The sequence below is a fragment of the Nilaparvata lugens genome, chromosome 11 (assembly GCF_014356525.2).
Source record: "Nilaparvata lugens isolate BPH chromosome 11, ASM1435652v1, whole genome shotgun sequence".
Lineage (NCBI taxonomy): Eukaryota > Metazoa > Arthropoda > Insecta > Hemiptera > Delphacidae > Nilaparvata > Nilaparvata lugens.
In genome coordinates, this window is record NC_052514.1 from 23,923,398 (window position 1) to 23,937,474 (window position 14,077).

General features: G+C 33.3%; 1 protein-coding gene across 4 annotated transcripts in view; it reads right to left on the reverse strand.

Moving 5' to 3' along the window:
* Window positions 1–14,077, reverse strand: part of LOC111053649 (nipped-B-like protein) — a 47,494-nt gene that overhangs the window by 8,730 nt on the left and 24,687 nt on the right. For 3 of the 4 annotated variants that reach the window (XM_039437912.1, XM_039437915.1, XM_039437914.1), the window contains exons 6-11: window positions 13,736–13,897; window positions 12,715–12,955; window positions 10,712–10,950; window positions 9,206–9,451; window positions 7,627–7,753; window positions 5,041–5,204 (exon numbers count right to left, since the gene is read on the reverse strand). In XM_039437912.1, coding sequence (XP_039293846.1) covers window positions 5,041–5,204; window positions 7,627–7,753; window positions 9,206–9,451; window positions 10,712–10,950; window positions 12,715–12,955; window positions 13,736–13,897 — 1,179 coding nt within the window. Of the gene's footprint in view, window positions 1–5,040; window positions 5,205–7,626; window positions 7,754–9,205; window positions 9,452–10,711; window positions 10,958–12,714; window positions 12,956–13,735; window positions 13,898–14,077 lie in introns of all 4 variants that reach the window. The other variant, XM_039437913.1, reaches the window with a different exon arrangement.

Here is a 14,077-nt window from a genome sequence, read left to right on the forward strand (position 1 = left end):
CTGCCACTTCCAATTTTTTCAGTAAAATACTGTGATCAATAGTATCAAAAGCCTTGCGAATATCAAGGAATAGTGCTGAGACCCTTGAAATCTGTTTATTATTTATATTTGAGTGGATCTCGGAAGGAAACTTACGCAAAGCCAATTCAGTGCTCAGCCCCTCCCTGAAGCCATATTGATTGGGAACAAAAAAATTTATTGAGTTGAGATAAGATATCAGTCGGACCTTTACAAGTTTTTCGAATATTTAAGAAAATATTGACAACAATGAAATGGGACGGTTACAGTCAATTGTGTTGCCCTTCTTTGGAATAGGGATCACCTTTGCTACCTTGAGTTTGGATGGGAATATACCCTCATGAAGACTTCTATTGAACAAGTATGACAGTATTTCACAGATTTTAGATGCTACTTTCTTTATTAGGAATGATGAGAATTTATCTGCTCCCTGAGATTTATTACTACATGTACTAAGTATAACTGTTAACACTTCGTCTGGATTTATAGGCCTCCAGAAGAGCGATCTTAGACTGTGATTAATTTTAAAAGGCATTCTTGACTTCAGTGGGGGGTGGAGGAATGGATGTATCCGGTTTCCCAACATTTACAAAATAATTGTTCAACTCCTCTGCTACCTCCATTTTTTCATCCGTCACAAGATCATCATTTCTTACAAAGCTAATACACGATTTCTTATTTTTCTGCTTGCCTACTAATTCATTAATAATTGTCCATTGTTTTTTACTATTCCCTCTTGCATTGTGGAAAAGTGTTGAATAGTATCTCTCTTTTGCTTCCCTAATCCAAATTTGCACCCTATCCCTAAACCTTTTAAAATTTTGTTCAGCTTCGGTCCCACTTCATTATTTTGAAAAGTTTGTTTCTTATTTTAATAGCTTGAATTAGGCCACCTGTTATCCAAGGTTTCAGCGCCCTGGAACGATGGTTTACCGACCTCCTAACTGCTTCATTAATCGTACTTGAAGATTCTATATGAGATTGAAAAATATTTTCAAAGGTTGAGTATGCAGCATCCACATCTACACAACTGATTACCGAGTTCTAATTTTCAATCTCAAGTAACCCATTCAGCATAACATAATCTATGTTAGAGGTATAAGTGATTCTTTTATTATGGATAATCCTCTTACAAGGAATTGCAGCACAAACCGCTCTGTGGTCAGTCAATCCTGCATCAACCACAGCTGCTAAAACATTAGACAAGGGCCTACCTCTGAATAGTATGTGATCGATACATGATGAGCTAGTATTTGTTGCTCTAGTATCCAGATTGATTAAGGAATCTAAGCCATTCAGTGCCAATATTTCAAAGTATTTATCAACACTAGAATCATCGGAATTTATATTGATATTAAAATCTCCAACGCAAATGACCACCTCCTGCTTTACATTGCTCAAAAACCTACCAAAAGAATCTAAAAAAGACCTTATATTGCTTCCAGTATGCCATCAATAAATTCCAATTAATGAAAAACAAAGTTTCCGTTGATACAATTTAGTAAAATACTGTCCGCCCCTCAATTAAATTGCTGTCTACATAATACACTTGAGGCTTTCATTATAAAAAACTACAAGACCACCAAATCTGTTGTCATTACAAGAGAAATTTGATTTGTAACCTGGAATAGTAAACAAGTTCGTATTGAAATCAGTTTTTATCCATGCCTCCGATAATACAATAACAACTGGCTTTTTCTTCATTTGATTCAAGTAAAAAATAGACACATCAAAATTCTTTTTAATACTACAAATATTCATATGAAAAGCTGTAAGATTATCAGTGTCAAAAACATTATTATATTCTGGAATTGAGGATATAAATACTGGTACACAATCATTATTGATTTCCATTCAAAGTTCCAAATTATAAGCAAACAAAAGAAAAAAATGATGAAAAGAAGGAGAAGAATAATATTACAATAAAAAAAACAGAAAACTACCATCCAGCATCAAGCCGGTCGAGCAATTGTTCATAATATAGGCTGTGTACAAATAACAACAATGAAAAAAGAAAATAATGAAGCATAATATGAAAAAGAAACACATTAATGACAAAATAGCGGACACTTCAGCTTTGATAAACAAAATCATCAATCCTTGAGATGATAGCAAACCCCTCTCGAATCTTATCAATAAACTAAGCTCGCTCACTATATCTTCACAAGATAGGTCGATACCCCCAGCATTGATAATAATTTCCCCATCCAAAAACTCTATAAACACCCTAACATCCCTAACAGGAACATCCCTAAAGAGAACAGAATACGTTTCCACCAGTTCATTTAGAACTGTGAAATGTACATCAAGTAGAAAAAAAATCTATAAAATAGAAAATGAATTAATTTCTTTTAATTGCCCCTCAATTATTATTCATGTATAGTTGTAAACGAATGGATGCTTAGAAAACTAAAGGAGCGTGTACTTTCCACCATTTGAGAATTTCAGAATACTGTCTTTCCAATCATACAAACCCAAATAGCTGAAACCTCTCAACCATTAAGTGATAATACAACTGATTCAAACAAAAGAGAATACTAATAATGACAAACAGTGAATAAGAGCAGCCCTCAAAAGCAAAACTCTATTGAAAAATAATGACTGTACTTACAAATTTATCAAATACAAGTTATAAATTATTTATTCATTGTTCTACATTAGACATTTAAACGCAATAAGAGAGAATCAAATTATATCTTCTTTGAATCATAACCCAGTAAAATGTATGAGAAAAAAATACATAAAAATATCAGAATAACCGTGCTAGTAGAGAAGTACTTAATTCTAACCTCTCTGAGGACATTGATAATTAAATCCACAAATTCAAAAAAAAACTAATAAATAGGAAATAAAAATACTACCCATCAGATTTATTATGAATGCTACAACTATACCCCGCTTGAGATAAATGAAAATTATAGGAAACACTGTTTTCTTTAGATTTATAAGCTTCATTACACTAAACACCCTCTCATGGCACAACCATAAATTAATTGTACAGCCTCACTACAAGATAATAATGGAAAAGTACAAGACCGGAAAAACAAACACAATAATCAAACCGCAATGAACATCATTATAATATAATACCTTTTATAGTACGAACTCAAATAATAAAGGATAAAAAAACTTTATTTTTACGAAGGTCAAGTCCAAGTTAGCACTCCTCAAATTCAAATTTCAATGAAATAGCCGTTTCTACTTTGGCAAGGGTTCGGTCTGCAATACCTGTGCCGCATCCTTGATCTTATTTGCCGCTACAGTCTTTATAATTTTATTCAGATCATCCGCGCACACAATGGTGTGAATAGTCGATTTATCCTCCATCCGCAACTGGATATTACTGGATCGGTCAATCCACAGATATTTGCACCCATAGTCCTTTTGAAATTTCTTAGCCATGTTGAATAGAGTTCTTCTTCCTGGGGCCAGCGATTGATTGATATAAATCTGAGAATTCGATTGAAGACCCCAATTAGCACAGGTTGAATTCCTTTTAATTTTTCGCTTCTGAAGTAGTTCTTCTTTATCGTATCTACTCACAAATCGAACTATTATATCAGGAACAAGATTACTTTTATTATAAACCGGCAAGCGATGACAAATGTCTACCATGTCTTTTGTTATTTTCATATTCAAAGCCCTACCCACTTCGATTGTTTTTTGTAGAGTGTCTTCATTCAGGGATTCAGGAACACCATGAATTTCAATTGTGTTGGACCTAGAATATTGTTGTAGATCTTCCACTTTGATAGACAGCTCGCTCACTTTTCCCCTAAGAAATAAGTTTTCAGATTGTAAAGTTTCAATAATTTTATTCTGTTCCTTAACCATCCCCTCCTGTCCCTCCAAAATTTTCTTATAATCATCTAACTTCTCGTGACATGATTCAAGGGACTTACCGAGATCCTCCTCCAGTTTACGTTGTTTATCCGACTTGACTAGAGTTGAGTCCGAAGCACTTCTTTGTAGCCTCAAATCACTGACACAGTGATTGTAACCACTTGTAAGGGTTTTTGTTAAAGAATTCTATATCAGTCTCTTTAAAATTTGCACAGCTTCCATGGAGGAAGACATTACAAATCGAACACTGCAATTTAGCTTTTGTAGATGAAGTAACTACTTTATTACACTCACCACAGGCACTCATTTCGATTTTGAATTTTATAAATTATACCGAAATAATGAATTTAATAAGAAAAAACTCGTTCCGGCTTGAGCTGGTAGGTTGAACGAATCACTATCAGCAACTCATGGATAAACAACCGCTTCGTTCGACCTCTCGATCAATACTTTAATCATCACTAATCACTAAATTATTTAATTACAAAAAACATACTTTTAAGAGAATGGTGTCCAAATATTAACCACATCTAAACTTATGGAGGAGAAGACGAATTCCTGATGTTTTGAATAAAACTACCAAGAAGCGATTTTGAAGCGAAATTAAAATTTAGTGGCACTCATCAACTGGAATAGAACTGTTTAGGTGCGTACAGACTTAAGCGCCACGAACATATCGCTTCTCATCAGCTGACGCTAAGCTTATTATATCTATATCTTACTGTTTATGTACAAATACAGATATAGTAAGAATAGCATCAGCTGATGAAAAGTGAAAAGCGCGTGTCTGTGGCGCGTAAGTCTGTACACAGCTATAATACGCATACATTGTAGAATGCATCGTTCACATGATGAAAGAAAGCTAAGGTGGGTTTGTTGGAAATTATAGCTGGTAATCAACATACTTATAGTATTGATACAATAGACTTGACAGTGCTTGTGAACTTCAGAAGAAAACACAACCTTAAATTTGAAATAAAATATTATAAAACAGCTTAATCGAAAATAGTGCATCTCAACAAAAAGATTATTTTGGTTTATGATAATGAGTGAGAGGAGTAGATGGATCACAGGCGAGGGAACAATTTCAACAATAAAAAATGTTTTGATTGAGTTCAATAAGGTGATGTACTGGATTTAATAAATTACAAACTAGAATTAAAAAGGAGAACAACTTACACTTGTTAAGAGAGTTTCAAATGAATCGAGTCCAGCTGCCATGCAGAGATTCATGACATTGACAATGGACGATATCCGACGGTTTGCCAACTCCGGCTCTGCGTCCGAATCGATTGGCAGAAACCACAGTTTGTAGAAAAATTCCAAAACCATGTTATGAACACCTACAAAACAATGAAATATATCATATTTACTGATATAAATGAATAATATATGAATAAATGTTTATTTCCCAAAAAAACTAAAACTACAACATCAATTACACAATATATTAGATAAATTACAATATTACATACAATAGTTAGTTACAAAAATTCTTATAATGTGTCCTCTACTTGTTTAGTTTTTCTGTGTGGAAATTGACCTACTCCACTATGGCGTACCATGTTCAAGAGTAGGTTTTGTTAGTTTTTTTGTGCGAATTAATAATTAGTTAGAGTTTAGTAAGTCATTAGGTGGTTAGTTGTTATTTGAAATATGGTTTTCTATGTTCTGTCTTCCTTTGCTCATCAACCAATTGTGTACTATTGTTTTGAACTTTCTAGGATGATTCCTAAACAACCGCTTCGTTCGACCTCTCGATCAATACTTTAATCATCACTAATCACTAAATTATTTAATTACAAAAAACATACTTTTAAGAGAATGGTACAACAACTATTATATCCATAATTTAATTAATTAATTAATTAATTATTGATTAATCTGTTTAAAGTTTGCAGGAAGTAGATTATGTAATTTTGGTGCTAAATGATTGAAATGTCTCTGGTATAGTGCCTTCCTTGCAACACTGGTGATGTGAAGATTCCAGTATCTGGTGTTGTGGTTGTGGTTTCTGGTTTGAAATGTTGTTGGGTTCTTGTGTAATCTGCATAGTATCTCCTTGGAGTAAAGCTGTGTTGGATCCATCACGTCAAACTCATTGAATAGCTTGTCTGATAATAGCGTGGAGGCTTCTGGTTGATGACCCTCATGATCAGCTTCTGTACCCTGAGGAGCGGTTCGATGTGCAAGAAGCTTGCACCTCCCCATCCCATAATCCCATACAGAATGAGGGACTGTGCTAGAGAGAAGTAGATAACTCTTAGACATCCCTTGTCGACCAGTGTCCAGAATCCTGAATCTGCAGATAGTCTTCCTCAGTCTCGCGCTAATTATTATTAAAATAATAATCTTAACTCTTTTGTTCAGTGAAATTTTGAACAGAACCAATAATTACCTATAATACATTTGTTATTCAACTGCACACAAATCATAAGAAGTATTATATTAAACAACTCTGTTATTCATATACTGTAATAATAAATTAATCTATTCATAGTTTTTAAAATTCATAATTTTAATGCCCATACCATAATTTGATTATTTTATTATTATAAATGAGTCTTATATTATTTCTTACTCATATTTTTTTACTTTCCTTGCCCTATTACCATAGGTAAGGAAAGTATTGCTTACCGAAAAAAATTAAGGTACCCCAATTTCTAAATTGCGTGCGTGCGTGCGCGCGCGCGCGCGTTTGTGTGTGTGTGTTTGTGCGCGTCTATGTACACGACATCTCATCTCCCTATTAATTAATATAAGGATGCGACACGAACAATTTCGATCAAATGCAATTCAAGATAGCGGCTAAAATGGCGAAAATGATGTCAAAAACAGGGTTTTTCGCGATTTTCTCGAAAACGGCTCCAACGATTTTGATCAAATTTATGCCCAAAATAGTCATTGATAAGCTCTGTAAATCCCTAGTCCCAAATCTGTAAAAATTTCAGGACCTCCGCCCCATCTATGCAAAGTTTGATTTTAGTTTTCCAATTATCAGGCTTCAGATACAATTTAAACGAAAAATTTCAAGTGGAAAAGATTGAGCATGTAAATCTCTACAATTAATGTATTGTAACATTTTCACCTAAAATTGAAAATAAGCTTGAAATCCGAGAAAATTTGATTATTCCATTGTAAACTGTTTGTAACTGTTGATTCTATTAAATCATTCACTATGAAGAGATAGCAAACCTCGTGTGTCTCCAGCGTATTGTCCTGTCACCAGCTGGCTCAGATCTTTAAATAGTAGACTTGAGATGCGCGTGAACACTACCGTCAGGGGATCAATTTTCATAACGGCAAGGAAAGTTGTGTGAGTGCACCACACCAGATTTTTTTCTTATGAGAATAAGCTTGCTAGTTGATGAAACTTGTTCCATATAACATGTTATATGAAGTATAACGTACACTCTAACTTTTGTTTCAACATTGTGGAAAATATTGCATATTATGAATCATTTCTAGTGAAGTAGAAACATATTCTAATCTGTCAGGAAATATTGTTAAAATACTTAATCTAAATTGAATATTCATTACACTTCCCCATTATTCTCAAATAGATTTTTTTTTAATTCGAAATAATGCAAAAGCATTATATAACTTACATATTTACAATATTTTTCATGCTGAAAAATGAAAATTATTGAACTTGAAATGACGAGATGGCTTAGTCAAGAGAAAAAGTTCGATTCCTAGAAGCCACTTCAATGTCAAGTTTTCTCATGATCATAAATGAAATGTGTGAAAGAAAGATTCACTCACCTGGTTCATCACTAATTCTTTTCATTATTTTTGCAGCAATTTCAGGCGTTTTCTGAGACGCAGGGAACTTCAAACAGAGATCTCCAAGTGTTTTAATCACTTTTTTCCTCACGCTTACTCCAGTATCCTACAGTTAGAATTATAAATCAATCATTACAACATACTTTTCCAACATCAATGAACCGAAGTCCAACTCGGGAAACAGGGAAATTATCTTCATAACCTTCGCTCTGGAAACGATTGTTTCCCTCTGGGAGCATCAAGTTTTTTTTCTTATCATGCATTAATTGTGTATCATAAAATTAATAGATAATTGAATAAGTTTCACTTTAGTCCCTAGATGCAAAATAACTATAATCTTGTGCTAAAACACTAACAGAGCGAATTCAAATTTACTGTCCATTCGCCATAGAATTATAAATCAAGCAGACAAAATGCAATTAATTTACAAAATTTATAGATTAATAAATATCGCAGTGCTCAATCATAATTATCTTCATGTTACTTCTAAGATAAGAAAACAATGTAAATATCACTTAAAAAAGATAACATTGCAAAATATCAAATGTAAATACGAGGGTTTTTTTGAACCTCCGATCACATATCACAAATGGTGGGGGGGGACTTTCACAGAGCTGAACAGCTTGTCATCCCCACCAAACGCCCTGTGATCGGTGCGGCCAGATCGTTAATTGTTGTCCAGTTCCCACAAACATAGCTGCGTCACTCTCCCGCCAAGTGCTAGGTTAACTTTATTAATTTTTGCAAGCAAAAGGCAATAGTCTAGCATAAATCTAATGATGGATGATTCAAGTTCAATCGGGAAACGTTATGAGTGAGGTTGTGTGTGAATGAAATCGAAAAATTCAAGACTTCGGTTTAAATGACTTCCGGAATCGTTGTGATGCATGACAGACAACTCGGTCCCACAGTGCTAGGGCAACCAAACGGATTCTCCAGCAAATCAAATTTGATGATTTTGATAACTCACCAAACAAACCTGATTTGGTCACTAGTAACTAATACCTTTTCCCTAAACTTAGGACATGACTTTGAGGGCAGAGCTTACAAGCTAACGAGGAACTCCAAAACAACGTCATAACCCGATCAAACTTATTTGGCAGCAAAATTTTATGAAGAGGGTTTTGGTAGGGTTTTGCACTGGTAAGACAAATGTCTCAATCTTGACGGCAATTACGTTAAAGGATAATCATAAATATGAATAAAATTTAGTGAAAAAAATATTCTTCTATACACATTCGTCTTTTATTTATGGCTAATCATTGTGTATCTTTATAAAAGTGTTTTCATAACCTCATTTGGACTGTTTTTATCAAAATTAGGGAGAGGAACAGTTTTGGGTTTATCCTGTTGATTCTCTCTCAATCATTTATTTGATGTTGTGATTAAGGAATGTAATAAATGTAATGTAAATCTAATCGGAGGTTGAAAAAATGACACTCGTAAAATTGTTTAGAATGATAAAAATAAATATGATGACAAAAGTACTGTTCATCAATCTTCATTAGTTTCCTTTAGCTTCACATTGTAGAAAAATTAAAAAGTTTATAAAACTCACCAATATCCTTTCCGACAACAATGTGATATGGCAATCATCCATGTTGGACTTTTTGAGAACAATTTTACTGATGATGTCGATAGCACTTTCTCGGATTGCAATGGATTGGTCGTAGACTGCAGCCTTGACAGCCGCCTCGACATTCTTCATTGATAGCACGTCTGGTGCAACCACTATCAAATGCGAGAGACAGCGCATTGCTTTCAAACGAACCGGTGTCGAGGTGTCCTTCAATCCACTCAGCAACTGAAAGTAAAATATTAAGATTCTAAGTAGAAATGAGAATTACAGTTGAAGGAACGAATGAAATTCACAAATCAGATTCCACATACGATGCAGATTTGAAAAAGTATAATTATCATGCAAAGTATATCCTACATTAAACGTTATTTGGAACTTTATTATTATTATTTTGGTGCGGAACGTCTTATCAATCACGACAGAGGAGGATCAAAGAAATGAAGAAATTTCAATTAAAAATTTAATAGGAATTTGATAATGACAAAACAAAAGCAGTGGAAGTACAGAATCAGTATCATATTTTGCATAAATTAATAGACCAAAATAGTAAGTAGTTTATACAACAACAGTAGTATTGGAGGATTATCAAAACTGTTGATACAGGAGAGTTTTAATACAGTAAAATTTCGATAATTCGGAGTTCTTTACTTCGTAATGAAAGCTCAGCCCCTTCAAATAACCTCTTCAATTCGTGATGAAGCAATTTCGGTTCCCTCGTTAATTCGTAGCAAAATCTTGTGCTGGCTTATCTCCAACATCTATATTATTTAGTCGTTTTCCAACAATAACTCTCTACATTTCTTATTATCTGGATTTTTCCAAAACTTGGTTTAAGGAACAAAAATGGGAATGGGTAGTAAGCTTTCTCTCAACTAATTTTCCAAAGAATTAGGAAATTATTTCCAGGAAATTAAATTGACTGTCAGGTGAAATTATTGTTTACTGATACAGTAGTAGAATTCAGAACAGCATTCGACTAGTAAATAATTATTCAGTTTTTAAGCGTGATTAATAATTATAACAGTTTTCAAGTGTTATAAGTTCGTTAGTTGTGAGTTGTTTGTTGGCCTACATTAACAAAAATGAACTCCATGCGATCACCCTACCACTTGAAGCAGGCAAAAATAACAAATTACTAAAACTTAATTATTGAAATCGTAAAAAAATCAAGTGAAGTGAATATATTCAAAAAATCTAACAATATTTTTAGATATTTTCATTGAAACCATAGAGTTCATACTACACTTCTTCTAACTGTTCATTACATATCTGATATTCAATAGTTAGTATTTCTTTTGTCATCATCTCCAAATTTTATAGCCTCGATAATTAATCACCCTCCATAATTCGTAGTGAAGGCTTGGTTCCGTGAACTACGAATTACGGTGGTTTTATTGTATAAGGGTTTCAGAAATAATTTATCAAGAGAGCTTGAATTTCAGAAGAATAAACGTAAAATAACATTTGAAGTGAAACGAAACTTACCAATGTCAAATAGGAGTTGAAGTTAAGATGCAGCGATCGCTTTGATAGAAAGCTATGAGTTATCAACTGAGCCATACCAACGTCAATAAATAATCTGGTATCTTCATCTTCTACATGGTGTGAATTCATATTAATAACTGGTTTGTCATGAAATTTGTTCAGTAACATTTTCATATTCGAATTGTTTTGTGACAACGTGGATTTGTTGCCACTGGTTGATGACTTTGCAGGCGATTTTCCTGTTTTGACGAAACATTGCATTAGTATACAGTGAGGGTGAAAAGTCTGAGAACGGCTTAATATATCTTTTAATTACTCAAATGTAATTTGACGGTAGGTGTGATTGGGGATCCTACTCAATTTGAAAATACTACTTTACTATGACTTTAAAAATCTGGTCCGCCATATTGAATGCAACTTCTTTTTTTTTAAATAGGAAGGTGATCATGCGATTCATAATTTTGATACAGAATTTCAAGAAAAAAAGAATGGCGAAAACCGCATATCGATATCTCAAACCGTTTCGAAGATAAAGATGGCGGAAAAAATATGTCGATTTTCATGGAATCGTCTGTAATTCTAATAATGTCGACGATATCGGATCAATTCAGCCATCTGGAAGCTTCAAAATAATCATAGTACAATATCCGAAATATTTATTCAATTCCAACAACTTTTAAAATGGTGAATATAACTTCAAACTCTTGAAATCAGATTTTTTAGGGCAAAATTTAATTTTTCACCCTGTAAATGTATTCAGAGTGAACAAACGCCAATATCATTTGAACAGTGTTGTAGAATATTTTAAAAGCTTCAAAATGACATCTAGTTGTAGGCTGTAAGTACATCTCCTACGGCTGGAGCGTCATTGAAAAAGAGAAAAAAACTACTGTTTGCAGCGGAAAACACTCTTTTTTCACCATTATGTCAAACCTGAACAATTAGAAAACTATGTAACTCATGACCCCTTGAAGGTACAGACTTGAAAATGGTATCAATCTCTTCATAAAGATGTGTGGAAATGGGATTTCCATGATTGCAATCTCAAAAACATTTGTCATCATAGAAAAATCCTAGATGGCGGACGAAAATCTGATTTCAAGTGTTTGAAGTTATATTCACAATTTTAAAAGTTGTTGGAATTGAATAAATATTTCGGATATTGTACTATGATTATTTTAGAGTTCTACAAAAATTGAAGAGGAAGACTTTTCAAATATTTTCATCTAAAAAAACGGTTGAATATCTTGAACGGTTATTGAAATACAAGCAATATAGCAAAACCCTGAAAATTTTGACGGCCACCTTGTTTCGGAGGTGTTATTTCGACTTATCATCATCACGATCCTTATTATGCCAGACCTAACGAAGAAATTGAGACATCTTCCACGGCTGTTACCCAAAAATGACCACGGAATGACATTTGCGCCCGGACTATAATGTGAATATTTTCGAAACGGTTTGAGATATGGATATGCGGTTTTCGGCATTCTTTTTTTCTTAAAATTCTGTATCAAAATAATTCATCGCATGACCACCTTCCTATTTAAAAAAATGAAGTTGTATTCAATATGGCGGATTCAAGATGGCGGACCAGATTTTTAAAGTCATAGTAAAGTATTTTCAAATTGAGTAAGATCCCCAATCACACCCACCGTCAAATTACCTTTGTGTATGAGATAAGAAGCCGTTCTCGGACTTTTCATCCACCCTTTATAATTTTAGTAATATAATTATTATTATCATATAAGCTTACTAGCAAACATTCAAAACTAATTAGTTGATAAAATAAGTGAAACTGAAATTTCAATGATCCTTAGGCCTATATAATAGATTATTAACGCTAAACATTTATTAATTTACTGATGAATATCAACAATTGATATCAACAATTGTTGAAATATTGCAGAGTGCCGACTGAATAGAAAATAACAGCTAACAATCCAGTATTAAGAAATTTGAATTAATACTTCAGAAAGTAAATGAAATGAAATGAGATTTACCTTTGGGCGTTTTCTTAGCTTGGCCGGAACTACTTCTTCTCTTATCCACGGGTTTCTCCACTGGTTTTTCGCTATTATTGAGGAGCGTCTTCGTCCTCTCAATATACCAGTGCGCCAAATGTAGATGTCTTGCATGTAATAATGCTGGTTCCACGTCTTCTCTACGAAGGATGAAGTCCAACAAGGCATTTTGCAGGAGTTCAACTTTCTTCGAATCTTCGAGTTCAATCTTTCTACACTTCTGCAATCATAATAAAGTAAGTAGTCATTCAGAAATGTTTACACTAAATCTTTGTGCACATTACTACAAATCGCATGATTTCAACCATTTAATCACTAGTTGAAAGTTGACCGTCTGAACTGGCAATTCACAGTGGTGTTCACAATGTTTCAATACAGTTTTGCTTTAGTATTTTCCAAAAATATTTTTGAGTTATTCAATTGAAAATTCCAGAAGAAACTTGATCACTGACATGTGACTATATGGAACAATAAAATCGGTGAATCATGACTAGTATTGTAGGAATTTACAATATTGTTGAATTAATCAAGGAGCAGCTAACAACTAACCACATAATTAACACTAGCTTATATATTAATGAAAACAACTCTATTAAAACACACTGATTAATCCCAATTCAATAAAGCACACTAAAATAGTGCCTCATAAAATATAATTTTGGCATATAATGATAATAATAAATTTAATAATGAGGCAATATAATTTGCCTCATCCCAACACAACACCGATATATATTGTCATCCACGTATCTGCCAATAACTACTATGGATATATAACTATATCAGTTCAATTGTACTGCATTATGTTGAGTTGTGCTACATTTAGTTGGGAATATTTATTAAGTTTATCTAAGTTCAGTTGTATTGAGTTGTGCTTTCAAGGTTGAGTTGTATTTTAGTGTGAGTTTTTGATTAATGAAGTGCTTCACTGTAGTGTATTTGTGTGTGAGCAATTCCATATAGAGTTTTTGTAACTGAAAGTAACACAAACATCATTTACCTCATCAGGTTCATCTTCCCGTTGCATATTTTCAAAGAGTTGATCAATTTTATGCTCATTTTCTTGATGTTTTTTCGATTTTTCCTGAAGAGCCGAATACACTGCTGTCAAAAACTCCAATGACAATAGCCTCTTTTGATGACTTGCATGGTGATTTTCAAACTGAAACAAATGGAATTATCTATTTATTACAATAATTTTTCCAGAAAACATGCACATGAAGAATGAATAGTTGAACAGTCACTAAACAACATAGAGAATTAGACAAATGAGTTCAACATTTCGGAAAACGGTTTTCCAATGTGAAATTTGTATCAAAAAGGTTTCTTCCATCTACTTCCT